At 33.5% G+C, this 27,175-nt stretch overlaps 3 protein-coding genes and 1 long non-coding RNA gene across 5 annotated transcripts; 1 reads left to right on the top strand and 3 right to left on the bottom strand.

Moving 5' to 3' along the window:
• Window positions 1–3,366: 3,366 nt before the first annotated feature.
• LOC143174402 (uncharacterized) lies at window positions 3,367–4,060 on the bottom strand. Its single transcript, XR_012998288.1, has 3 exons — window positions 3,952–4,060; window positions 3,632–3,753; window positions 3,367–3,570 (listed from the first exon to the last, which is right to left on the bottom strand). It is a non-coding gene; the product is annotated as an uncharacterized LOC143174402 (long non-coding RNA).
• Window positions 4,061–9,800: 5,740 nt separating this feature from the next.
• Window positions 9,801–13,118, top strand: mRpL3 (mitochondrial ribosomal protein L3). The gene is made up of 8 exons (XM_031987644.2): window positions 9,801–10,058; window positions 10,151–10,276; window positions 10,423–10,510; window positions 10,596–10,811; window positions 11,106–11,237; window positions 11,315–11,475; window positions 11,553–11,742; window positions 12,837–13,118. The coding sequence occupies exons 2-8, from the start codon at window positions 10,215–10,217 to the stop codon at window positions 13,074–13,076; spliced, it is 1,089 nt and encodes a 362-aa protein (XP_031843504.1). The 5' UTR covers window positions 9,801–10,058; window positions 10,151–10,214; the 3' UTR covers window positions 13,077–13,118.
• A 168-nt stretch (window positions 13,119–13,286) lies between these two features.
• Window positions 13,287–19,806, bottom strand: Kap-alpha3 (karyopherin alpha3). Of its 2 annotated transcripts, none has more exons than XM_031987641.2 (9): window positions 19,427–19,806; window positions 16,938–17,040; window positions 16,675–16,867; window positions 16,440–16,600; window positions 15,060–15,286; window positions 14,594–14,959; window positions 14,278–14,512; window positions 14,104–14,195; window positions 13,287–14,020 (listed from the first exon to the last, which is right to left on the bottom strand). In XM_031987641.2, the coding sequence occupies exons 1-9, from the start codon at window positions 19,490–19,492 to the stop codon at window positions 13,928–13,930; spliced, it is 1,536 nt and encodes a 511-aa protein (XP_031843501.1). In that variant the 5' UTR covers window positions 19,493–19,806; the 3' UTR covers window positions 13,287–13,927. The 2 variants fall into 2 exon arrangements, with proteins under 2 accessions (XP_031843501.1, XP_031843502.1); XM_031987642.2 differs by lacking the exon at window positions 19,427–19,806 and adding an exon at window positions 19,238–19,396.
• Window positions 19,807–22,109: 2,303 nt separating this feature from the next.
• LOC116431768 (pickpocket protein 28) lies at window positions 22,110–25,359 on the bottom strand. The gene is made up of 5 exons (XM_031987643.2): window positions 25,215–25,359; window positions 24,737–24,929; window positions 23,869–24,029; window positions 23,578–23,727; window positions 22,110–22,814 (listed from the first exon to the last, which is right to left on the bottom strand). The coding sequence occupies exons 1-5, from the start codon at window positions 25,346–25,348 to the stop codon at window positions 22,142–22,144; spliced, it is 1,311 nt and encodes a 436-aa protein (XP_031843503.1). The 5' UTR covers window positions 25,349–25,359; the 3' UTR covers window positions 22,110–22,141.
• Between the last annotated feature and the right edge of the window lie 1,816 nt (window positions 25,360–27,175).

Genomic DNA, 27,175 nt, shown 5'->3' with positions numbered 1-27,175 from the left:
CCCTCGTCAATGGTAGACTCGCGCTGGTATCAAGGCGCACGCGCGTACCCGAGCGGCTTCTCAAGCCGCGAGAGCCTCGAGCCACCGTGTGCACCGGCAACCCTTGCCAAACTTATATCACTGTCCACGTCAATTCTCCTGGCCGCGGACGACGCGGTGGCAGGTCCAACAGAGTCTTCGTGAAAAATGCAACCCGACTAAGATGACCGTGGTGGTAGTTTCTTTGGCAGGATGGCCGGCAGGTTGGGATGGGGGTGGTGACGGGGGGGGGTGACTGGGTGGCGAAGGATGCCGGTGTGTGGCACCGTGGAAGACCAGGGGACTCCTTGACGGACGCGGGGATCAATAACCTCCGATAGCATACTCGGAAAGCTATATACGGGGCCATTTCCAACGGCAATAAAACGCCATAGCTACGTGTATTGCGATTCTCTTGCCGACCTCCTATTGGCCGTAAAACACTGGCCGGCTGAAAGGTTGAATTTTATCGCGGGGGGAAGAAATATCGATGGGAAAAGGAGAACGCCGACCGACCACCTCATCCCCTCATCCTCGCCCTCTCCCCAGTCCCACGCTGGAATACATGCATCCCAGGGTATCTTCCCGTGGCACGGGGCTTGAATCGTTGCGGGGGTGCGTTCGTGTACGGAGAATTTGATGGGGGTAAACAGTGAAAATGATCGCGCACCGCCGAACCCGCGTGTGTGCGCTCCGGGGGTGAACCGACCTGTTGTAAAGTATTTGAATTCGCGAGACGTGGTCTTGCCGGATGAGATGTTCGATGGCTCTGCTTTCTTGTGAGTCCACTGCGGGTGGTTTTGTAAATATGGATTTCTGCGGGGACGTTAAGAGGAACTGTGAGATCCACTGTATTTTTGTTCGTCAAGTTTCGGTAAATGGAAATAAAAGTAGAAGTACATTGGGTTTTGTCAAAGGGTTTAGTTTATAGTTTTTGGATACTTTTGTGGATTGTAAGTGCAGAAAGTTCTGTGATCTGCGTATGAGTATTGAATGATGCATGATTATTTTCATCTATAATAGAACTTGTATAATATATTTACAGTTACTCGCAAAATTTGCACATGCATGTATGATATGTGTATTTTATAAAATTAAGTAATACATTTTATAATAGATTATATAATTATAGTATTCAATTTTTTAATTGACACATTCGTTAAGTATATAAAATATATTGTATCAGTATGTAAAAGGATACTTTTGTAACTTAAAGCTTCTTTAACTTTTGTGTACACATATCGAACAGAAGAAATAAGAACATAGGTGTATCTCATTTTATTAAATAATTTTCGAAATTAAACTACGATCTCCTTTAAAATATGAGTTAGTAAAATCTTTGAAAAAATACGAAGATTAAGAACTGACTGAAAATGGACGATTAGTTTCAGGTAAACTAATAATCACATATATTCTTAACGAATGAAGCCAAATGAACAAATAATACATAAATAAATTATGAACATAACAAATTACAAAATACTTCTCCAACTCATTATATTCCCATTCTCTTACACCTACACTGTTCAATCCTGCATTCCCAAATTGATACATTTTCTCAAATTCGATTGGCATATACCTACCCATCTTACAATAAATCTCAAAACATACACATTATGCTTCACTTTAGTACACCTACAAATTCACATAAGCACAAAGACATAATATACAATATACAAATCGAAATATCTTATAATGCAATACATTACAGCAATATATTCCAAATATTATAAGATAAACTACCATAAACACCACACTACACGTAATAAACATTCCAAACAATCGAAATATAAAACCAAGAAAAATTCCTCCAAAAATACCAAATAATCCCACCACCGCTTACAAACACCGCAAAAACCGCGAGCCAAGCCTAAGGAGGTGTGTTTTCCGTCTACGCAGAAGCGTACACGCGTATATGAATATGAGTATTAACCGGTCACGCAACCGGATTGGACGACGCTGGCTTCCAATCATAAAGTAGGTAGGGATATGAGCGCCGCGCTATGATATGATATTATCATAACCCGGCCGGATTATTATTGGTCGGAGTCACCCTACTCCGGTTTTCCTTGCTCCTTCCTTTCTTCCGGCGTCCCAACCACCCTCCATCCTCCCGACCCCCCTCCCAGCCACGTCGGCCCACCCCCTCCCGGACGCATACGTTTCTCGGCCGTCGAGGTGGGGCTCAGCCCCGCCAGAGCCGTCTCTCAACCCTCTTCAACCCTCCCGGCCACCCAACTCACCCCCGGCGCCCTCCAACCCCCGAATTATGAGGATCAATACACGAGGAAGCTTGCAAGGGCAGCGCCGACGCTACTCGCTTGTCGACCTCCTTCGGGCACAGACTCTCCCTCGACAGGCTGGACCTTCCGGAGGGTAATGGCTGCTGCTCGCTCGGGGCTTATTCTTCAATTGAATTTCTCGCGGGCTTCGACTCGCATCGCGGTGAAAGTCTTCGAGCAGCGGAAGTCGAGTTCCGGGTTATGGCTCGTTCGAAGATGTCTGAGGAGTGGACGGCTTTGAGGATTTTTTCTGGGGACTGCTCGAGAGATGGGTTGTGATAGAGTTGTTATGTTAGGTAGATCGGTTGGAACTGTTTTTGCTGGTTTTGGGGTTGAGTTTTATTGTTAGGGCGTAAGGAGTCTTCTGAATGTTTGGAACTTTGATTTAAATTGTTGTTGATGCTTATACGAACCCGTGGTTTCGTAAGGGAAGGAGACGAGTGATGAGGAAAAGTTTGAGTTGCTTTGATATTGATTTCGATGTATGAAAATTGAAATAATTTTGTAGCATGTTTCGTTAAAAATTGAATAAATGTTTGAAGATGTTTAAATGATATGAGTGTGTAGAGATCCGTGGTCTTATTACTGAGAATAACCATGGATCTTACACTTTGAAAAGAGTTTAAGTAGAATTAAAAACGTATATTTTCTCTTTATTTTTCACTGATCGTAATAGTATAAACACAGTGGAAGATACATGAAAAAATAAGTCGAAAGCATACGATACATCTTTTTCATATGAGACTTCATTTCAAAATAGTAGAAAGTTCATCTGACATGCCATCTTAGAGTTTATAAGTGGAATTGGTAAGTCATCGACAGACTCGTTAGCCGATTCCTATTGAACAGACGAATTTTTAAAGGCAATTGTCTCGAAAACAAAGTACGACACGAAATAGATATTATTCCACATTTTCTACTTAATTTTTAATATAAGAAAATATTAAATCAATACGTTATACATCCACGTATCCATTGCATCAACTAATCAGTTTTTCAATCGACTAGTTAATCTTCCCTTGCAATCAAATTGCAACCAGACCGCAGGCCTTTCTAAAAGCACACACATTTTTGTAGACTAACTTACAAACTATAATTAAACACGAATCTATCTCCTCCGCCAAAGTTTCCAGCAGATTCCAACTAAAATAAAAGCCTCATCAAACTCCCTCAAACTCTCTCCCAATGCCGAGACTCTCGGGGCAAACACAAGTTTCAATCTACCAAAAGTTCTACGTTCCAAAAACATCTTCTCAGCTCCGGTGAAAATCTAAAAAAAAAAAATCCATAAAATCTACGATCCTGTCACCTGCAACCAAAGTACGACAAACCTCGTGTCCATCATTCCACATTACATCCCCGTAGTTCTCATCTCCAAGGTATCCAGGGGTTGAGTATGCTGTTCCCATTGACGTAATAAAATATACAAACTTTCCCACCCGATTCCGCGTCCCTGTAGACAAAAGAATCCGAACGTTCGTGTAAACCCCGAAAACGCACAAATGAGTCCCTCACCGGGAAAGAGGGTGTCTGTGTGCGCGAAAGAGAAAGAGACAGAGACAGAGTGGTAGAGGGTAGAGGGTAGAGGGTAGAGGGTAGAGGGAGAGAGGGAGAGCAGTCCGAAAAACAGGCGCAGCCCGAACTTATCTACCCCTCGGCAGCTCGGAGCTAGCAGCAACTGGTGGAGCACCGGCTGAATAAAACACGCTGGAAAAGACGCGCGCCGCGCGAATTCGTCGGCGTCCGTTCCGCGCGAGGAGGACTGCTGCGCCCCGCGGTTGCATATGTGCGTAGCCCTGGCCGGGCCATTATATCGCGGAGACAATCGATACATGCCGTCAGCACCACCAACTCGCTGTTCCGCGAACTAAGCCGAACCGACCGAACTCTCTCTCCATCTTAGCCGGCGACCACAAACTACCTCTTCCACCCCCGGGACCAATCACCTTTCCAGACACCTGTACAGTGTTCAACACCTCTGTATCATTAACAATGAAGTTGATTATTTTTATTTTGCTGACTGACAGGTCGACGTGGAACGAAATAAAATTTCTTTGAGAACGAGTTAAGGGTCCTCTTGTATGATTAAAGTTCATATACTTTCTTCCAATGAATTTTCGTTCACTTAATGCTTGAAGTTAATGTTTGTATAAGAGGATTTCATGAGAAATTGTCTAATGCGTAATAATGTTGTAGAGTATCTCTTCTTCCTCCGGAGTCAATCTTCCCAGACATCTGACTCACAGAACTTTAGAATGGACAGTACTCGTTGGATAGTGAAATAATGGTCCTAATAAGCATGTATTGAAAAATTAATATTATCAAACGTACAATCAATCTTTTGATTAGGTACAAGCAAGCGATTTCCTACCTTTTGGAAGTTGTTCATGAAGTAATTATACTACATATGTTAAGAAAAAAATTAAACTTATCAATATAACTTTGTAATGTAGTTTTACTTCTATCTTAATAAGACACATAATTATAATAATGACGGATGATCCACCAAAGAGTAAAGACATATTTAAGTGGACGGTACCGTCCAATAATTGTTGACTAACAACATCATGCCAATGTAACAATAGCTGTCAAAGTGTCAACAAACCTTAAAAATAGTTGAAAACTGTGAGCTAAAAGATTCACAAAAATTCTTAAAAATAAACGAACGCCTAGATCGTATAGTAATTGCCTGAATTATAATCAAATATGTAATCACACCTAAATCAATAGTTGATGAATTAAGGATCTCCGGTGACTGCATTTGCTTTAATTATTTCTGTTATTCATTAATTATGATTATTGATTACTCAATATAATCATTGTCATTTAACGATGATTTAATTACAAAATAATTGTAATCGTTAATCATTAATCAGGCTACATTGTTCCGAACTTTGCTGCGCAGCCGCACGAAATTATTCGAACGGCGATACATTCGCAATTGAAATTGGCACAAATTACGTACCACCGTAAATCTCCTGGAAATGTAATATGCGTTTTATACGGTTTATACCTTCGAATTGCCGAAATATAACATTCCTCTAGCTTTACTATGGACATGAATGTCACATCTTATTTTAGACAATTTAGAGAAAATCGTCGGTTTGTCGGTTTGTCGGACATTGAATGTCAGTTTAAAATGCATTTGTTGTCGTCTTACGAAAAAATGTGATACATTTCTTAATTCTCATAACATTCCGATTTACAATTTTCAAATTATTATTTATCTTTAATTGTTGAGATTATTTTTTATGGATGATTATGTTTGGCACATGCACGCATACTATATGTGTACTCGCTGTGAAGAAGAGGACGAGAATCGTAGAGAACGGTTGGTTTTGTGCCAACATTTTTTCAAGGAAAGCCACAAGGCTTTTGTTTGCCTTTTAGACGGAATTTAACAGGTTTCGTATTTACGGTTGAGAAAAAATTAAATTATTTTTAGAAAACAGCTACAGTACTCTCATGATCTGTTTTTGATTATTAATTATTTAAATATTACAAAATTCAATCGTCACAAATTAAAAATAAGACGAATCTTCGAAGTCGAACTCTCACCTACCAGATACTACCTATTGTCTCTCAACACCTTACATTTATCCCAACTCAAACGATGCCCACACTCGTACAAAATAAAAGCTCCGTCAAACGTCTTCCCTCCTTTCTTTACCTTGACATATATCTAACACGAAAAGCATCGTCCAGGACGCATACAGAAATCCTCCACAGAGTCTAGCAAAATCATCATTTACCCACACAAAAATTCTCAAACATTCTTCGAAACCAACAAAACCGAGCTCCAAAGTTGGAATACAGCCTACTGGCTACTTCCTAAAAAATACTGGCTACTTTTTAAAAAATCCCCAAGTCTCGCAACATGCTCCGCCGATCAAATCGGAAGGACCCTCAAAATCGTCGAATTCACGCCCTCCGAAAAAATATTCCAGAATCCGGCCAAAGACCGTTTCCAGCAGCAACGGGTAGTCCCAGGGCTCCGCGTAGCGTCGGGAAAGCCCGGCTCCGTCCCCGGTGAGACCAGGGGTGCACCGCCAGCGGGGCACTCTCGACGAGAGACGAGACATCGGGACGGGGCAAAGGTGTCGGCGTGTAAGTATCCCCTAGAAAAGCGGGATGTCCTGAGGGGTCGGCGGAGAGGAGAGTCGGGGCGGTTGGGGGTGGGAGTCCGGCCGATGTCCGAGAGGAAGCAAGGCGACAGGGTCTGTCTCCCCGGGCAAAAGGAGGAAGCCGAGTGAATTTTTTATCGGTAAAAACTCCATTAGAGAGAGAGAAGCGGCCCCGGTGTTTGTTATTGGTCATCCTCGGAGGGAAGACGCCGAGCTGGAGGGGCTTGTCCGGCGCAGAGATATCCATTGATCCGGGGGGATGGTAGATCGCGAAAGGGGGTTGCATCCCCTCCGCTCTAGTGGCCGAAGCATCTACAATGTTCCTTTCGTGTGGCTGCTATCAAAGAAATCAATTACCCGGCAACACACGCGAGTTTCAAGCTCCGCTCCGCTCTAAGGTGGTGCTGGTACCTCTCTGGTGTCTCTGGTGTCGGTGATGGTAGTGGCGGCAACGATGGTGGTGGTGGCGGCGGTGGTGGTGGTTCGGGAGGAGGAACGCCGCTGGCCGTCGCACATATTTATTTTATTACTGCCCACTCCTTGCCGCCCCGGCACGGATAGAAGCCTTTATCAAGTTCCACCGTGCAGAGAACTCCGCCTTTTTCTTCTGACGTAATCGATGAAAGAGAAACGGCGATAGTGACGGAAAACCCTGGATACCCTCTCCCGCAGTTTTCGAACCGTATCGTAGGGGTTTTAGGTATTGCCTTGCTTTGTAGCTTGTATTCCTTGTTGAATAGTAAATATTATCGATGATTATCTGAAATTGATTTATGGGAGTCATGCGAAAAATGAAATGTAGGTAGACAGTCTTATTAATGAATCTTGTTTTATTGTGTATGAGAAGCAGTGGTATAATGAAAACGTTTGATAAGTGTGAATTGTCAATCGTCCAATTTGAGAGAGTGTTAACTGCAATTGCGATTAATATGGTTTATTTAAAGTGCAATTTGTTCGTATTATTAGCAATGAACTATAATTTATATAAATAAATATTCTGTATTAGTAGTATAACACGTAACTGACCCCCTAAGTATCAAAATTTCTTTTTTACTTCTGTAATTGACTTATTGTGTCTGAATACATATAATAAAAAACACTTGCGTTTTATAAACGGAACAGGTTTCTTTGTCAATATATTGTTATATTTTTTCAATAAGTTTATACATAAACAGAATAATATTTCATATTCTATATCAGTACATTATTTCTTTAATATATGTAATAAGTTAATAAGTAATTATTAATTACCAATATTACTTTAACTCCAGTTAATAAAGAGGATCATCGATTTTAAACTCAGTCGATGACAATTGAGTTATCAGTAGAAGATAAGTATTTTAGTTCCGCGATTCAATGATCCGGTGGTCTGAAATACCGATCGTGTAAAAAAAGCAAACCTTTTGTTACGCCCTCTACGATTTAGAATAGTGAATTTAAAAATTACGATGCGACGAATTAAATTTGGTTTTCGTTAACTCGTGACTTTGAACAATTCAACGTGATTCCTTTTCATTCAAACCACTTGCATCTTTAAATATAGATTACGAGTTTCGATTTCACATATCTGAAGTTGGAAAATCCTCGACTTAATCAATTAAAAAATTTTCCCCTATTCGAAGGTTCAAAGTCCTCAGTTACTCTTGACGTTTACTCGTGATTGTTAATGAATTTTGATTTCTTTTTATCCGTCCCACTTGCATCTTCAAGTACAGACTACAACTTCAATTTCATATGTAATAAGTTAAAGAAGCTTCAAGTTAATCGATTAAACCATTTGCCCGTACCCTTCCGTTACATTTTGACCACAATCATCCTCAACGTCTAGATGTGATACTCAATGGGTTCTCCTAACTTTTTTTATCCTGACCATTTGCATGTTAAAATGGAGACGTCAACGTTGTTTCTTTATAAAAGTCGAACAACAGCCAAACATTCATCTTTGAGTACCCTAAGAATATAACTTAAAAAATTCTAGTCATTTTCGATGGCATTCGCATTATACACACTTCATACAAGTCCCATGGAAAAATCTTCAATTCCTCGAAAATCAAGCCTGTGCGTCAAGTTGTGACACGTTCAGGGTGGGGGTTGACCGGACAGGTGAACGAGCGAGGGTGGACAAGCACGATGAACGTCGGCCGGCTGCAAGAGACCGATAGGATACGGGGGCGGTGTAGGATCTCTTGACGCGTGCATCGATGTCCACTGGCTCCCGAGGGAAATCCACTTCATGATGGGAATCCCATTATTTCCCGAGCGATATAAAAGTAGGTAGTCCACGTGCTGTCCAGTTCAGGCAATTCCACCGGTTCCCCACCTCCTTCCCACCCCCATCGGACCGCCCTTTTTCCCCCTTTGCGATTGTCTCCCGATCCATTCGCTATTCATCCCTAGCCCGAGACCATCTCTTGCCAAGGCGACACCGACAAAACGTTTTTACTTCGGATTAATACGGCCTATAGTCTTCCCAGAATTGAAAGTTTCCACCCCACGTGTCCTGATTCCTTCAGTTTGCTTGCCTTCAGCGTATCTTGTCCAGGAAAGACTTCGACAGAATCAGTGCGTTCTTAACACTAGAACTACCGGATGGGCTAAAATGATCACTTCCTGTTTTCATTTTTTCCAGTTATTCAACAGATAACAGATTCTTCTCTGAGAAAGTACTAGAGGAACTGATTTAACAATACACAAACTGAATTGCAAACCAACTGAAGTGTGAATAATTGCACTGTTGAGATTTCTACAAAACAATTTCAAAAAAACAATTTAACTGTTCGATAGTTCTAGTGTTAAACCAAATTAACATTTTGACTGCCACGTCACTTGAATTCGGGCGACAGCAAAGAAAATTATAATATAAAATTATAGTAGTATTATCACTCCCAATGAAAGAGGAGTGACATAGTTAATGACGACCTCCTCATTAGTCTATCTATATTCTGAGTTCTGATACTTTGTGTATTGAATGTAAAAATTAAAGAGGTGCACGAAAAATCAACTTCAATTTTTTACATTTTCTTAAAATGTCGAATATATTGAAAAATTTAGGTATATAAGTAGACAGCAAAACTTCAATATACAGATAGTTGCATTTTTTTATATTATCTAACTTCTATTAATAGTCACTCGAGGTAATGTTTAATATAAAGTATTGTTATTTTTTTCAATAATAGCAACCCAAACCTAACTAAAGTATAAAAGTGAAACTAAGAAATAAGAAAAATAAACATTTTGTAAATAAAAATTTACAATTCATATTATAACAGAATTGTGCAGAATTTGAAATAATTGGTAATATATATGAACATATGTTATACGAACCTCAACCAAAACTGATATACTTTGATTTGATATGCTCTCGCAATTAAGAAACAGGCCCTTTTTTATACAAATAGTTCTACCTTGATTAATTTTGCTAATTAATAAAATAATTACAATGTCTTATGGTTGTTAGGAGACATATTTTTATTCTCATATGAAGCTATTGTAAACATCTTGTTTGTTTTCCTCGTAGTACCTCCCGCATCAAAGACAGTGTATTTAACAGTAGTTAAATGCCTCGTGTTGAGTGAAATTGAATGGAGAGTTTTGAAAAGAAACGTTAACAAATTTTAATCCTTATATTTTCAAAGTACAGAAACACTAATGACGTTATTTAAATACTTGTATTTACATTATATTTCACTTAACCTCTGTAATAATACGTATGTGTTTCATTTTTAGGTTACGTTAGTGTTTCACGCCGACGATATAACATACATGAAACAATCTTCAATTATTAACAAATATGGCATCATTTGTAACAAATTTTCAAAACGCCCAGCTTTTTAAGAAATGTTTAAAAACAAGGTATGACAAGAAATTATATACCACTAATCCAAAATGTTAATATATTTTGCTGCACAATTAATATATATGTAAATTATTATTTTGCATATTCAATTGTTATATATTACTAATTTATTATTATTGAATTATATTTTCATCAATTTTAGTTTTGATATCATAGTTCGTAATCGATTCAGAATGAATCCTCGCCCCAAAAAACGTCACCCAGAATGGCTTCCAAAACCAACACGTGTAGTATGTATTAATATAATAAAAATTTTTGTTTCACTGGGTTATTGCTTACTTTATGAATATTATATAATACTAATCTTTTTATCAGCTCTATAATGAAGATCTTACCCGAGAAAATAAAGAATTTATCTCAGGCGTTATAGCTACTAACCTTGTACAGAATTCTATGTTAAAATCAGAGATAATTAAGTCAGAAACAGAATGGACTCGTACCTCTATGCGAACTGGTCTAATTGGCAAAAAGATTGGAGTATATCCAATGTGGCTTAAAAATGGGAAAAGAGTATTAAGTACTCTGATACAGGTGTTATTAAATATTCCAATTATATATATATATTGCCAGTCAAAAGTATGAAGCAAGATCTATGATTAATGAAACAGGATAACGTTATATTATAACAATATAATAAAATTTGTGGGTTTAGTAGTTACATGAATTATTTATATTTCAGATTGATTTTAATTTTATTAAACCTTTGCAAAACAATATCATTTTCTGTTTGTCAATAGAAAAATTTGATCTGTTACCTTTGACTGGCAGTCAAATATTTCAATATCATAGAACTGTACTAGATTGCCCATATAATCTATTTCATAGATTGTAGATAATGAAGTTGTCAAGTATATACCACCAGAAAAATACATACCAGTTAAACAATCAAAGCATAAACGAGTTAAAACAAAAAAAGGTTGCCTCGTAGTAGGTGCACAAAATATTGATCCACAGATAGTAAGTTGATATAATTCTCATTCAGTTTTAATAATTGATCATACATTAAACTTGTTGCTCAAATTTTTTTTCTATAGCTTACTAAAGAGTTTTATGGAGTATTTAATACTGCTGGAGTTACACCAAAGAAGGTACTGATGAGGTTTCATATTACACCAGATGCTGCCTTAGCACCAGGAACTCCTTTGCTTGCAGCCCATTTTAGACCAGGAGAATTTCTTGATATTAGAGGAAAAACGTAACTGCTGGGTCTATCACGTTATTTTGTATTATTTAGTACATAATAGTTAACCATAACATATTTTGTGAATGTAGGATAGATCGCGGCTTTCAAGGTGTTATGAAAAGATGGGGATTCAAAGGTATGCCTGCAAGTCACGGCGTAACTAAGACTCACAGGAGAGGAGGTAATATTGGTTCTGGAGGTGCTAAAGCTAGAGTAATGCCTGGTACTAAGATGCCTGGGCATATGGGGAATCGTTATCGTACTCTGAAAGGTGTAAAGGTAATTAATAATCGTTTTATTTATTTAATGATTAATAAGAATATTTCATTCAAAAGATAAACTATTCTTGTGAGGCTAGACCATTTCAATTGTAAAGTGAAATACCACTTTCAATGAACTATCTTTTTATATTTCAAGTTTGAACAGTATCTTTGACTAATGACAATAAATTTGATTAAACGATAGTATTCTTTAAATGATATAAATCTTTAGAGCTAAATTAATTTATTAAGTAAACGAGTATTAATATTTTAAATTAATAATAAACAGTCGTGTCAGTAATATCTATGCATTCTATGTATTGAGAGGGTTTAAACAATTATATAAATCTATTTAAAAAATTATATATGTATATTTCTTTTCTATTGTTAAAAATGAAGAACATGGTAACATAAAATGTAGTAAGTGCAACTTTCACTGGATGTCAGATGTAAGAAACAAGATGTTCTAAATTTTGCTTAAACATATTTGATTATAATTTAAAACATAAAATTATATTATTAATACTTTCATTTTAATAACTGGATATTATATTTTAGTTTATCTTTATAAATTTCCTTCAACAGTAAGTGTATAAATTAGTGTAACACATCATCAACACTCTTTTAATTATTTTAAAATATTTGCACATTATTGTATGATACGGACAAGTCTGATTGCACTTACTTAAAATATTGCTGCATTTAATTGATTATAAAGAAATCAATACTTTAACGTCGGATATTATAAAATAACTAAATCTTTATTATTGCTGTTATCAAAGTTCCTTTATAATATGTTTAAAATAAATGTGAACCGTATAAATTTTGCTTCACGTTATATTTTAACATCATAGAACATAAATAAAATATTAAAATCATTACCTACAACGATGCTTTTTGTTATAAAGGACATATTTTCAATTATGTTGAAGAAAATTTAATCTATACCTTTAATAACAGTTATTATAAATTTAACAGGAATTAATATTTCAAAAAATTTCAATTTGTAAAATGATTGAATTATATTGACAATTCAAATAAGAAGTTATAATGATGAATAAGTCTTCTCAATGAAAGGACTAATATTATCATTAACAAATTTTTGTTTTACAGATATTACGAATAAACACCAAGTATAACGTAATTTGGGTATTAGGTCCAAATATACCAGGAGAAACGAACACCATGTGTTATTTGTACGATACAATACTTCCTTTAAGAAGACTTACTGCGCCGCCGAACTTTCCTACGTATTCACCAAACAGCAACGAAGACGAACTTCCTGAGAATCTTTATGCAGATGATGTTCATCAGTTCGGTGATCCCACAATTGAATTTATACCTGAATCGTAATTGTAACAAGATAGTTAATAAAGAAACAGTTGTATAATAGTACTATCGTGTTCTGTGTAGTGATTAAATCCTCTTTAAATTGCAACTCATCATATGATAAAATATCCAAACAAAGATCGGCAACGAATATCACCGAATTTACACGATAATTTTATTGTTCATCTTGTTTTTCTTACAGAAATAATAATCCATAGTCATGAATTAGACTAATAAAGAGTAGTCAATCGATTCATTTATTTAGTAATCAATATTATTATAAATTTAACATGCCTAAAATATACACGAATTGTTTTATAAATGTAACATCGCTAACCAAGACTCATCTCGAGTTAGAATGGACAGCAGCATGATCAAGCAATAAAAAGGTCTTTGACTTTTTTTCAGTTGCTCTTCTCTTTAGAGAGCAAGTTAATTAGTTCACTAAAATAATTTAGTCGGTACGTTGCGTACATCTAGCTGTGTCCGGCTAAGTTCTGCTCCGCCAATAATTTTCAGTATTTGTGATTAAGAAAAAAAAAGGGAAAAAAGGTAACATATGTGGCCTTTGAAAAATCAGAAGGAAAATAAAGAATACAGACTCTCCCTTGTTTCAATAAGAAACACCTCCCCTCCGTAACTTTTGCCCCTGTTTTTTTTTGATATCCCCTTTTATCGGGTGAATAGTCACTGTCATACCTTTGGATTAGCAAAAAAAAACATGATTCTTGGTTCAGCGGTGGCGTATTGATAACACCACGTGTTGTCATTGGAGCAAGAATAAGACATAAGAATAGGAAAGGGTAAGCAGAATGACTCCGTAATGGAGTTTGTCGGGGGACGGCACGATCGGATGAGAAATAATGGAGGCCTTCTCAGAATTTAAAACCCTCGCTTGGAATAGTCGACGTCTGATCAAATTCGAATGTACCTTCTCCGACCTGCGGCCCCAAGTTCGTGTCATCTGCCTAAAATAAAAAAAGAAACTTATGTTTTTTTTAAAACCTGAAATATACTATGAACAAAGCGGATTTCAGAACTCAATAAATACCTCTTCAGAAAAGTATTGCTCGATGATATCAAATGCTAATTTATAAATTTCTACATTATCGTGATTTTGAAGAGCTTCGATTTTATCCAAACCTGTAAATTCATATTAAACAATGTATCGTATCGGCGATCTATAAACATGCATAAAAATATTGTTAATGTTACGGAGACCGACCTGAACATTCTTCGATCATGTTAGCCAAGTACTCAACTTCTGGTCCGGCAAATTTGAGCATATTATGTATACCGTCTAAAACAACATGTACAACTTGAGTATCTTTACAGGAAAGGAGGTCACAGAAGGGTTCAATGACGCCTTCTCGTATAAGCTGCACAACTTGATCTCTGTTGCCACTTATCGTCAAATTACTGATTGCCCATGCTGCTTCTTTTTTTGTTTGGAAATCACCCTGTGCCAGAAACGGGTATATATTAATAAAGTGACAATTCTTCAATTGTTTTTGACAGTTTCATAAAAAACATTTTCTCACCTTCGATAAATTACGAATAATAAGTGGTAATAATCCAGCATTCATAACAGCCTGTACTTGTGTTTGATTACCTGCCGTTACATTAGAAAGGAACCAGACTGCTTCTTTACAGATTTTTTCTTTTGGATGAGTCAATAGATTAGGGAAGTGCGAAAGCGCATCACAATTTAATACAGTCTGCGTTTGTTCATCTGTACCCGTTACTATATTACCAACCGCTCTCAAAGCAGCCGTTTGTACCTTAACTTCTTTGTGCGAGAGAAGTGGTATAAGACGTGGTACAACACCACTGTCTATAACCATTTGAATTTGTTCATTACCACTATCAGTGAGGTAACTCAATGCCCAAACTGTATCGACAAGGATCTATAATGAAAATAATGAAGAAACAGTTATAATAAATTATTTTAATAATTACATCTTATATATATATATATATGTATTAAGCGATGTGCATGTCACTCACATTAATATCTGAATGGTGTATGAGTACATTAAGTGCAGGCAAAATATCCTTAATTGTTTGAACAGGTGGTGGAGGTTCTTTGCTCCTACATAAATTCACGATTACCCATGTTACATTACGTAAAAAACTAATAGGTATATCCGGTTTAATAAATGTTAACAATGGTTTTACAACGCCAAGAGTAATAACATAATCCCTAGACGCTGGACCATCTCCAATAATATTTCCTGCAAATAAATATTTGCCATAAACAAACGTGCTTTACTCATTTAATTTAGAGTATATTTTAAAATAATAGAAGAATTTAAATAAATATTAGGTCAAGTAATATGAAACATCGGATTTTACAGAAAAGAGGAAACCTTATTTGATGTTCTAAAAGACGTTTATTCGATCAAAATATGCTTTATTCGATTCGATAAACATTTTCCAACGTGTTTTTAATGAATATATTCTTTTTTTGAAAGATTCTGAATGTTTAGAATTAATAAATTCTAAAGTCATCGTTATAAACAACTGTTTCTAGTTTACCACGCGGCTCATTTTGCCAAGCAACATCACCCAAATGAAATTTTGCAAATCTACGCTCTACTGTTCTTTCATTCACAGTATTGTCCCCAAATGCCATGTCTATATTTTGAGCGACTTTTGCAGCATTATTTTCAAGTTTGAATTCATATAAGAAAATTACACGAATGTTGACAGTATCCATGTTTTCAAAAAACAATGCAAGAAATAGTTATTATGCACAATTCGAAAAAACTTTTTTTCAAAAAGTTACTCTGATAACTAACAATGAAATTGTTTAAGAGGTTATATGAAAAACAATGGAATAACAAGAATCCGACATTTCATAAAACACGACCTAATAAAATATAGCAAAATATAGCAAAATTATGACTGGATTATTCAAATAAGGATAAGAGAATGTCGAAACAATTAGCAATATTCAAACATTTCAATAATTGTCATATATACTAATAATCTGTCCAATACCATATCAGTTTAGTAAAACAACAAATATGTTATATAAACGGAATTTACTTGACACCCTTCACAGATGTTAATATTAACGCGATGGCGTATATGCATGCTCTTGATACATAAGCAGCTACTTTTTAAAACATTAATACAAATTATATTCTGTTACTAATACTAATATTGTCCTTTAAAAAAGTTTAAAACCAAATATATCAAATTTAATTCATTTTTTAATTATTTAACAATTAAAAATTGTCCATGACTCTAACAATCCATTTATAGTGATACATATGAATGAGTTCAATAAAAACACTGTCAGTAATGTACTGTACAAAAGATGAACCTTTTTTACGATTTTAAATCTATCTTGTATGTTTTGTCTGCATTCTGTATACATACCTAAAGCCCATACGGCTTGTTCACAAACATTCTGTTGACTTGATAGTAACAAATTCAGGAAATGTGGAACAGCACCAGCTTTTACAACTTCTTGTGTTTGAGGTGATGTTCCACTTGCAATGTTTGTTAGTGCCCATGCTGCTTCAAATTGCAAAGATGGACTGTAAAAGTAAACATATGTACATTAAGTATTTCGTATTATAAAAGTAGTGTATAAATTTTTAAATTTTCATACCTATTGTGCTGTTGAAGACAATGAACTAAGATTGGTAAAATACCACTATCAATTAATGGATCAATTGGTGGATTACGATCTGAAGATAATAACCTTCTTGCAGATTGTACAGCTTCTAACTGAACAGTTGGATCTGAACTAGCAGCATTCCTAACTAGCTCTTCCAACTCAATTTTCGTCAAATTATCTTCATCTGGTAAAATAGTTTTATTTTATTTGTTTATATTTTCTTAACTATTTTCATTAGAAAAGAAGAATATTACCTATAAGATTTGTAACAGGCACATTTCTTCGTTTTTGTATAGTTTCATCACGTTTATTTTTACGTAATTCCACCGTCACTTCATTTCTTCTTCTTCTCATTTCCTACAATGTTAAGTATATTAATCACATGGAGATATTTAAACGTGAAATTTTAAAAAAGAAGTATATAAGATGAAACAAATTACAATAATTTTAATTTTAACAAATTATTATTAAATTATATTGTTAGAATTAAATTTAATTCTAAAAGTTTAGAAGTATTTTAACCTTTCTAGTATATATATGATTATAGATATTTACATATTATTAAAAAAATAAAATATAATTGCTTCAGAGAGTAAGTTCATGATCACTCTAAAGAATTTCAATATGGAAAAGTTGAGGAACATCATACTGCGATGAAACAAGGTGTTCAATTTTTTTTTGAAGATTCACATTATTAAGGCATCTTTTAAAACTGGAAAGTAAATTAATGAGGTTATAAATTGTGTTTTAGAAAATATTTAAATGAATTTCTTTATTGGCACAAGAGCTAACTAAAGAAATGTTTAATTGTAACCTAAACTCAAGTTATAACCTTCATTATTATAACATAACTACTACTATAGTAGAAAATAAATTAGCAGATAAAACTGATCGCTAAGGAATGAGAATTAAAGATATTTACATTAAAAAGAGTTGAATATTTGTTATCGGTAATCGGTCAGCAATATAACTTATTGCAGAACTTAAAAAAAATTTATGACAAGGTACAAAACACAGGATATGTAAAATGAAACAATTTGTTAATGATAAAGAAGAAAACAAAATATTTGATAGACTTACTCACTTGATTTAGATTAAGAGAATCAATTATTATAGAAATTAAATATCATGATTATATATGCCAAAAGGAACTATTAACATTAAAAGTTCGAACTGCAAAACAGTTACAATTTGCACAAAAATGTCTAAATAAAACATTACATAGCATGGCAGTCAAAGTTTGAATTCTTTAACAATAATAAATAACAATATATTTGAAAAAAAAATCAAAGAAACATTTAAAGAAGACAACATAAAGATAACGCTATAAAATATAGCGATTGTTTAGTTATAACTTAGGAATAATAAATTAAACATAATTGAATATATAAATTTCAACAAAGACTTAAACAATGACTTAAAGCATAAAGCTAAAGAAAATAATGTTTAATTATAAGGATCATCAATGAAGTTCCATACAATTTCAGTAATGCATATGTGAGGTTTTTTAGAAATAAATAGTTCAAAAAACAATAAAAGAAAATAAAAATACTTTGGTATATCTTAAAATTTGTATGAAGTATCAAATATAAAGAGTAATGACACAGTAATTCATGGTGTATCAGATTATCAAAAAGCTATTACAACAGCAACAGAATATCATACCAGTATTATTTCAATTAAAATATATAATATTTAACACAAGATTTAAAATGTAATCCACTTTCTAATGCTAATGGACAAAATATGCATTTTCATTCCTTTTTTTGACTATCTGTTAAGAAAAATCAAATTATTAGTTTTTTACTTTCGACATAAGAGATATAACCATATAAAAATAAGCATTACTAAACTATTTATCATTATTGCAGTGATAATAATGTAACCCCTTTATTTACTTTCGTATGCTTAATTATTGACTTATTTTCTAAAACAATTATACTATATATTAATATCCTAAAAAATAAGTATGAAATATAGAAAGAATAAATGGATAAAATATTTATAAGGTTAATATAAATTTATATATCTAGTAGATCTAATCATGTGTTAAATAGTTTCACCAATTACATCATTGTGTTATAATATACCATGATTCTATAAAATGCAAATATTTTTAAATATACTAAAATCATTGAACATTGTTATATTGCTATAAAAGGATCTTTTTGATAAATCTTTTTCAAGCAGACCGTAGAACTTTATAGGGACTTGAACATTCACTTCACTATTCCACCAGCTTAATATGTCAAAATTGCTTGTGATAATCTCAATTACATCCTTAATTAGAAACCAAAGATACAAACAGTGAATGATATTAGTATAGTACTTTCATTAAGACTAATATAATAGTATCATAAACGTGTTGCTAAGCTATCTAAAATTTCACTTGAAACTGTATTTTTATGAAATTGGTTATACTTTTTGTTAATAATTATCTGGTCTGATTCATTTTAGCATTTTGCCTGACGAAATTCTACAGATTGACAACACATTCCACTTGTTTTGCATGTAGCGATCAACGGTACAATAATCGATTTGAAAATCATTGCACCTTTGTATGAAATAATCTTATAAAAATCTCTGGAAATTCAACCGGAATGACAAAGTGCAAAAATACATTTCACTATCTTGGAAAAACTAGTGCGTGCAGTAATCTGGCAATCATCCGTTCAGAGCGACAGCCGAACCTTCCAGACGCACAAGGTTACTACACACAATCATGAACACACTGGATACTCACTTCTTGATCTTTGCCTTTGTTCTTAAAAACCATCATTCGGTTCTTGTTTAGATTTTCCGCCGCCATTTTTTCAATAACCAATCCTTCGAGCTCGCGTATATTGATATGTACCGGCACCCGGATACCTATGTTACCGTGAAAAATCCCGTACCCGTGTAATTGCGGCCTATTTACTTCGATAACTGCATGCCGTCGCGCGACAACCTTAATGTACGTCAATATGCAATATCATGCATAACACTCGCTCTTCTAATCGCGACCGCCACACGATGTTCTCTGTGGTCACGTTTTCTCAACACGAACGCAACGTTTCAACCGTTCTGAAAAGAACGTGGATCAAACCTGAACAAGGTGGCGCTACGGAAACTTGTGCACAGACTTAGGATACGTATGCAGACCTCTCGTTGCATAGGAATTTTTGTCCACCATTCTGTATTACCGATATCAACAAAAATGCTCTGTTACTCATTCTCAGAAAAACGAGAAAATTCGATACGTAATTTTTTCGACATTTTTTAACTATATCATTGAAGTATTGTGCGAATTATACACGTAGGATAATTTAAAGTGCGGTTTGATACTTTCCGGGATTATTAATATTTCTATAGTACTACATGCTGTAAACATGATTTTTGTCATTTATATATATCGTATGCATTTCTTTCCAAATTTATATTAAACATTCATAGTATAAATGCAGTATACATAATATTTTATTTCTACTAACAATCCTAAGTTCGTGAATTATCGGTAACGTTGAACACATCAAAATAGTGCAGATCTGAATGTATCCTATGTAACTTGTAGTTTCTATTTCTTCTAATACTTATTCTTTTTGTTTTCTTTAGCTTTAGTTTGAAAAATCATTTTTGTAGCAATAAAATTAAAATAGTTTACTTTTATGTGTTCTATTTTAACCGAAGTTATTTAATACGAATAACTTTATTAAAAAAATAATATATAACTCAAAATAAATCCAAAAATTGCTTTTAAAAAATAGTAGTAATCACTGTGGATATGATACGCAACATCCTCGATCAAAATAATTGTCAAAATCTTTTCCATTTCTTCTTTCTAGAACATACTACCCACAAGAAATGGCATTCCTATGTATATTGCAATATTCTGTGGAATAGATCACAGCGCCATATGCATATGTGGTATTTTACCAATGAATTGTTTGAAGTTTTGGTTATAGTGTGACAAGATTGATTTTAGTACAATAATCATAACAGTGCAAAAATTAGATTATTATAAATGTATATGTAATACAAGTACGCATAAAGAGCGTGCAACGATATTTGACTTAATGAAACCGTCTCCATTTTCTTGTTATGGGTTAGTTCTCAAAGCGCCACCTGATAATTTACAAATGAAAAATATAAATTACGTTCAATTATTTAAATGTGCTATATAAATATTACATTTTTATTGTTTTTATTTTATTCTGTGAGTATTTTTGTAATGCATTGAAATGATTTCTCTTAAATAAAGTACAAAAGGACGTAAATTATTACTGTTAATTTAAACATGATACATTGAGCTAATTATGTAAATCTCGCAAGTTCTAAGGCGTAAATTATTATTGTTAATTTAAACATGATACATTGAGCTAATTATGTAAATCTCGCAAGTTCTAAAGCGGTGCCCTAGAAATAAATCGACGAAGGGAAGGTGCGACTTATTTAATTACATATTGGTGATAGATAGGGTAACAAATCCAGTAACAAATAATTTGTTTAACAAAGTAATTTTACAGAGGCGAAACTTCTGTCGAAATTATTAATCTTAATGTTCTCTATATTAAATGACCTTGAAATACAATATTGAGTCACTATTACTACGTTTTTTTATAGCTGATATTTCTATCACTTTTTACGGACCGCTAGATGGAAGTTAAAGTAAAAATTTTATGTGAAAGGTCAATCTAAAAATATAGCAAAATTTGAAATGTAATATTGTGAGAAACTATTTAAGAGATACACATTTCATTTAATTTGAAATATTACTTTTATGGGATACAAACTTCTGAACACACACACACACTTAACATCGCGAAAGTTTTGTAGCTATATTCATGGAACAGAACTTTCGTTCGCATGCGCACTAGAAATTGGTTCTCAGGAAAGCTTCGGAATTCGTTTCTGTGAGAAACACTCACGTTTGTTAGATCACGCAGAGTATGACAGTAATAATAATTCAAATGAAATGAAAATGATTTCTTGTGTTAAAGTAGTCAATATTACAGAATAAAAGCTTCTTGTTTTAGACTTAAAATCTTGCGAAAAACACTTCGGTTGATTTACTGTATTACACCCATTCTTGTTTGCCATACATATTCAATCTTAAAATTGGCATTTATAAAGAATATTTTTATTTTATAGTAAAATTAATAACACATCTCATACAAAATATACATGACTTACATCAGTAGTAGGAATGAAAGCATTTATTTATGTGTTAGAGTGTTTACATTAAAATCTTTTTAACCATTTGTTGCTCTATGTAATAAGTACTTACATTTTATTACAATACGTTTAAAAACGAATCACTACAATAAAAAGTCATAATGACTGAATACAAAATTCATGCACTCTTTAAAGCAATGCATAATATTTATAATAAATTTGAATCTAATGTAAAATAATAATTGAAGAAAGAAATGGAAAAATATTAAGAATTTTACTTCGAAAAGCTGTTTAAAGTTCTTAAAGATTAATCAATATATTGATGGTACCTCTGTTGAATATTTATTTTGTTTGGTACCTTTTCCACTACATGTATAGTTCTGATATTATACTTTTGTCGAGAAGACTGAATCACAGCTCCACAATAACTTCTAAGACTAAAGTAATATCCCAGTTCGACAGATGTTAACAAAGAATATCCTAAAAATAAACTTGCAATACCGCCAAATGATACTAATAAATCTAAATAACCAAATCTCATCTCTCTTTTATAAAATGCCACTGGCCAGAATTTAAATATAATTCTATTACTGTTTTTATACGATTTGAGTATTGCCTTCACAGAATATGACGTATGATCACAAGAAAGCCAACAATTAGAATCACTTATGTCTACAGTTGTATAGTTTAAGCAAGAGTACTTTGAAAGTTTACATTCTTCTTTCTTAATGAATGCTAAAAACCATGGTACACATTTACAATGGGTTAACAACTGATTAGTAAAATATTTTATCTCACAATTAGTGAAACTTTCATCGTGTTTGTAATTACATTTACGTTGTCGAAGACTTAAGTAATGTATATCAGAAGTAACATATGTCATTTCAACACTAAATTCAATATCAATTGGAAAGTAAGCTTTTACTAATGGTCTCTCTTCTGGTATTGGGCTTGAATCAATATTTTGGGTGATGTAAAGCCTGCAATTTGAAATATTTTTACTTCTATATATATATATGTGTGTACATATTCTGATTAATAATATAATACAACAGTTACTTTCAATTATTTTCAAACATTTCTGAATTTTTCGTATTAAAGGTCACATCAAAGATACAGAATTTAGGTCGTCAAATTAATCTTGACCTGAACTATCACGTTATGATGATAAAAATATGCAATCTCATTTAAAAGAACATCAATGACCTTAAAATCTCGGAAAATATGACCTTGAAACAAATTTGTATTTTTCATAATATTCACCTCTTCGAACCAAACGTATTTTTTTATTATTAAAAATTACGGAGATATTCAAGACGATCAAGTTATGTTATTAATCCGATAGTATAGTAGCATTTGTCAACTTACATTATTAAGTTAGCTCTTAGATAATAAACAATAAGAGAATCATCTGAGAAATATTTAATCAGGGATAGTAGGAAGGATTATTTAAATAGAATAGCATTTTACTATAATGGACATGTACAGACTGATTTTGAAATGGTAATAGGTAATAGGTTTTTTGTTTTATGTTATCGAGGAATATATTATATTTTATATTATATATTTTATATATATTATATATCAATATATTATTTATGTTATAATATCGAGGAAAATTAAGTTTTCATTTGATGCATTTAGCGCGAAAATATTTTTGAGATTTATGAGTTAATACATGATATTTACAGAAATGTTAAGTAATGTAAAGATGAAAATTTATATTGTAAATAGTAAAATTACCTCCAAGGATAGTATGAACTTTTTATTTCAAACTCAAGCTCTCTTATTGCATCCTTTATTCCTACAGGGTCCAAAGTATTCAATTTGCAACATGCACCCACAGCAACAACAGCTTTTGTGAATAGTGTGCTACATGATTTATTTAACCCTCTAAATAAGAAATATAATTAAAATTATTGTAAAAAAAATCTAGTATGATTAAAAATATATAAGTATAACTCTTGTAGTAGAATATAGTATTTATTTCCCCTTCATCGATACTAAAATAATTTAAAAAATAATGGTGCTTACTTGTAATTACAGTTGGTCATCACATCCCCGCAGTTGGGAGCCATCGTTTCAAAATCAGCCGAAAAGTCTTTTTTCTTTTGGTAAACTGTGTCATACATTTTTGAATCGAGATCCTTTCCCCACCTCCAATTATATAATTGTTCATACATACGTATTTCATCCTATATGTAAGAAATAATAATAGTTTACGCGAAATAATTAAAAAAATCAATATATTCTAGAATATTCCAAATACCATGAACATTCACGCGCAATAAATTTACTATTTATTTATAAATTTTCTTTTATAGTCTATCTTATCAATAATTTAAATTCCAAACCAAATGAAAAACTGTCATAGGAAACTTTTAAGTAAGAGTCAATAAATGTGAAATTACTGAACTTATACATCAGATATTGAAACTTATCTTAAACTTAACATTAACTTATAAAAAAAAGTTGAAATAAATTACATTTCCACGTGTGTTACTCTATATATTTATTTCATTTAATATCCACGCATTTATTTCTTATTTTCTATATTAGTTATGTTATAATTTTATATGATAAGAAAAATTATGAACGAGAATGAATTTTACTGTTAATCCCTCCAAGTCTTCTAAAATAATATTACCTCATCTGCTTTCAAATTTAAAATTTAAAATTAAGTAAATACCTACTTTACCGATAGCTGGCTTTAACAACTCCATTTCATACGTTTTTTTCTATATAAACGTAAACTTTAGCCATCAATTAAAAAGAAAAAATAATAAAATATTTTTAATTACATCCAAATTTTGAACGAGTTAATACAACAACACAAGTTGTTGATATATAACTGTTTAACGAATAAAATTATTGAGACTGGTATATTTACAAATAAGTTTACCTTGTTCAATTGCATGTAATTTAGTTGAGACCAGTCGAAGCAAACGAAGATTCGAGGAAAATCAATGTAAGCATCCTCCGTCAATACATCCAATCCAGTTATAGTTGGTTCTGTTTGAAATTTACCCCAAATTATAGCAATTGTAATAACAGTTGCTACCACTGATGCAACCGTTAAAAAGAACCACGTTATTCTGTACATAAATAAATAAATAAATTTATTTATTTACAAAAACTTCAAACTTAACGACACACATAATTAAAAGACTATAAAAATTCGTGAATCGAACAATAATTTTTAATTTGTCCGATAACGTTGGATACATACAAATTCAATAAAAGTTTATAGTAAAGCACACCAAAATAATTTTTCAAAACATTCATTGCTTCAATTTCAGTAATGGCGAAAACGTAGTATAACAAATTAAAAATTTTTAAAATAGTTATATGGACGAACAATTATAGAATTGTAAAATTACCTTTCCCATTTGGGCCGCGTAGGGTCTGCAGCATACGGAACACCATGCAAACTGTTCTCCAAAAAATATTCCTTCGATCGACGTTTTACACTGGAACGTAATTCTCTTAACGATGGTGTGTAATTATACTTCATATCGAGGGCAACTTAATGACGTGATTTACAAGAATCAACTGTTTCGCTCTCTCAAAACAGATTTCTCGTAATAGTGCTAAAAGCTGAATCAATACACATTCTGGGATTGCATGTTCAACGCAAACTTACATGTTATATGCATTACGTATACAATTAATTTATCAGCTTAGACAATGCAATAGATTAACATAAATATTACATTATATATAGATCGAAATAGAGATTTCAATATACAGTGTGTTTCAAAAGAAGATATTTTTAATAACAAGAAATATGTAGGCCCAGAGGTGCCTTTAGAGTGCAAAGGGTTGAAGGAGGCAAGATAACGGTGAAAACAGAAATAAAATAAAGTTTATCAGAGTGATATCGAAAGTGTTAGGCTGTCCTATATGCAAGGAGCTACAGATAATTATTCGTTCGGGTATTGTCTTCCGACTATAGGTTTTTCCAGTTGCATCTCGTCGTTTAAGAATCGGCCACCGCTCGTGGAAACACAAACACTCCTCATCCTCGTGTCAGCTTCTTTATTATTTTAGACCATCCCTCTTACGACCACCATCTGCATGCATACCGGCGTCGTTCCGGTCTTTCGGTACCTAAGAAAATCGACGATCAGCAAGTTGAATGGGCGTAAACCGTGCTCTTGATGTCTTCTTTGGATCTGATTTCGTTTAAGGAGTCTTCCCCTTTTCGAAGCCGAAGAACACGCAGTCATTGCATTCCATTCCCAAATGCAATTTCCTTTAAAGGGTGGGTTTTCACATCCGTTTCCCACGTGTCACGCATCTTTTCGAATTAATCCAGATGTATTATTCGAAACATAAGAAAAAATGAAAATAATTATTCGTATTAGTAGATGCTCATTTTAAATAGGATATGTATAATTTAATATACGTAGATTTTCACTTGCAAAGCTTTGTAACTGTAAAATCAAAGTATACGGGAATTTTGTAATGTCATTCCGATTGCTTTCCTTTTAAACCAGCGTAATTCTAACAGGTTACCGATTAGTAACTTTGGTTACGTAACAAAATGCCAGTACGGATTTCTTTAAAATATTAATTGATTAAAAAAAAAAATGATTTCTTCTTTGCCTATAATTCTTTGCTAATAAACTGGTCAGACGATATCAACATTTCTAAATTCTGAATTGAATAGTTTGCGGTATGAAATGTTTGTTTCCTTACAATAGATCAAGTGTTAAAAATTTTCGGTAACACAATAATTCGCAGTTTCGGTTTTTGCGCGTCGACTAGCAGCACGTCGATGTGATACAACAATAAATCGCTACTGAAGGGAACGAAGAAGAATCGGCAATTCCTTTTGTTAGGGATCGTCTGACGCGCGGGTGAGAAGATCCTTCGAGGAAAAAGAAGCGGCGCTATTCTTGCGTCCAGGTGTGAGCCTGTAACGCCAGTGTAAATATACAACACTTATGCCATTCCAACGAAGCCTCTTCGAAAACTATTAACGTATCCTCCTTCGTAGTGGTTCTGTCGGTGATTTTTTTTTGTTCCCGACCCATTTCTCTTTCAATTGGAGCAAAGTTTTCGTCCTTTGACGGCATCGGGAGCTGGCCGGCGCGTTTAAAGAGTTAATCAGGTACCAGCGATGCCGCACATTAGATAAAATCCTTCCGTTTCTGACCAGAGCTAATGATAACTAGATCTTTATGCGAATTCAAATTTTTGAGAACATGGTCAAGAAAATAGAATTATGATAAATAATAAATCTTTCAGTAAGTTACAGTTTCTGTGTGATGGGAGCATCGTACTCAAATTTATCATATGTTCCAAAATAGAACGTAGAAATCAAGTTTCTATTTGA

Source organism: Nomia melanderi, chromosome 3, assembly GCF_051020985.1.
Source record: "Nomia melanderi isolate GNS246 chromosome 3, iyNomMela1, whole genome shotgun sequence".
Taxonomy (NCBI): Eukaryota; Metazoa; Arthropoda; class Insecta; order Hymenoptera; family Halictidae; genus Nomia; species Nomia melanderi.
Note: the sequence above shows the minus strand (reverse complement) of the source record. Positions and strands in the feature narration are given on the sequence as shown.

Excerpts from the sequence above, each read along its gene's own strand:
- mRpL3 (XM_031987644.2), top strand. The coding sequence starts at position 10,215 with ATGGCATCATTTGTAACAAATTTTCAAAACGCCCAGCTTTTTAAGAAA. Across the intron at positions 10,277-10,422 it reads AAGAAATGTTTAAAAACAAG|TTTTGATATCATAGTTCGTA; the intron begins GTATGACAAGAA and ends CATCAATTTTAG. Across the intron at positions 10,812-11,105 it reads TATTAAGTACTCTGATACAG|ATTGTAGATAATGAAGTTGT; the intron begins GTGTTATTAAAT and ends TCTATTTCATAG.
- Kap-alpha3 (XM_031987641.2), bottom strand. The coding sequence starts at position 19,492 with ATGGCGGCGGAAAATCTAAACAAGAACCGAATGATGGTTTTTAAGAAC. Across the intron at positions 16,868-16,937 it reads GCCTGTTACAAATCTTATAG|ATGAAGATAATTTGACGAAA; the intron begins GTAATATTCTTC and ends CTATTTTACCAG. Across the intron at positions 14,196-14,277 it reads CATGATCGAAGAATGTTCAG|GTTTGGATAAAATCGAAGCT; the intron begins GTCGGTCTCCGT and ends ATGAATTTACAG.
- LOC116431768 (XM_031987643.2), bottom strand. The coding sequence starts at position 25,348 with ATGAAGTATAATTACACACCATCGTTAAGAGAATTACGTTCCAGTGTA. Across the intron at positions 24,930-25,214 it reads ACGCGGCCCAAATGGGAAAG|AATAACGTGGTTCTTTTTAA; the intron begins GTAATTTTACAA and ends ATTTATGTACAG. Across the intron at positions 22,815-23,577 it reads AGTTCATACTATCCTTGGAG|GCTTTACATCACCCAAAATA; the intron begins GTAATTTTACTA and ends TTCAAATTGCAG.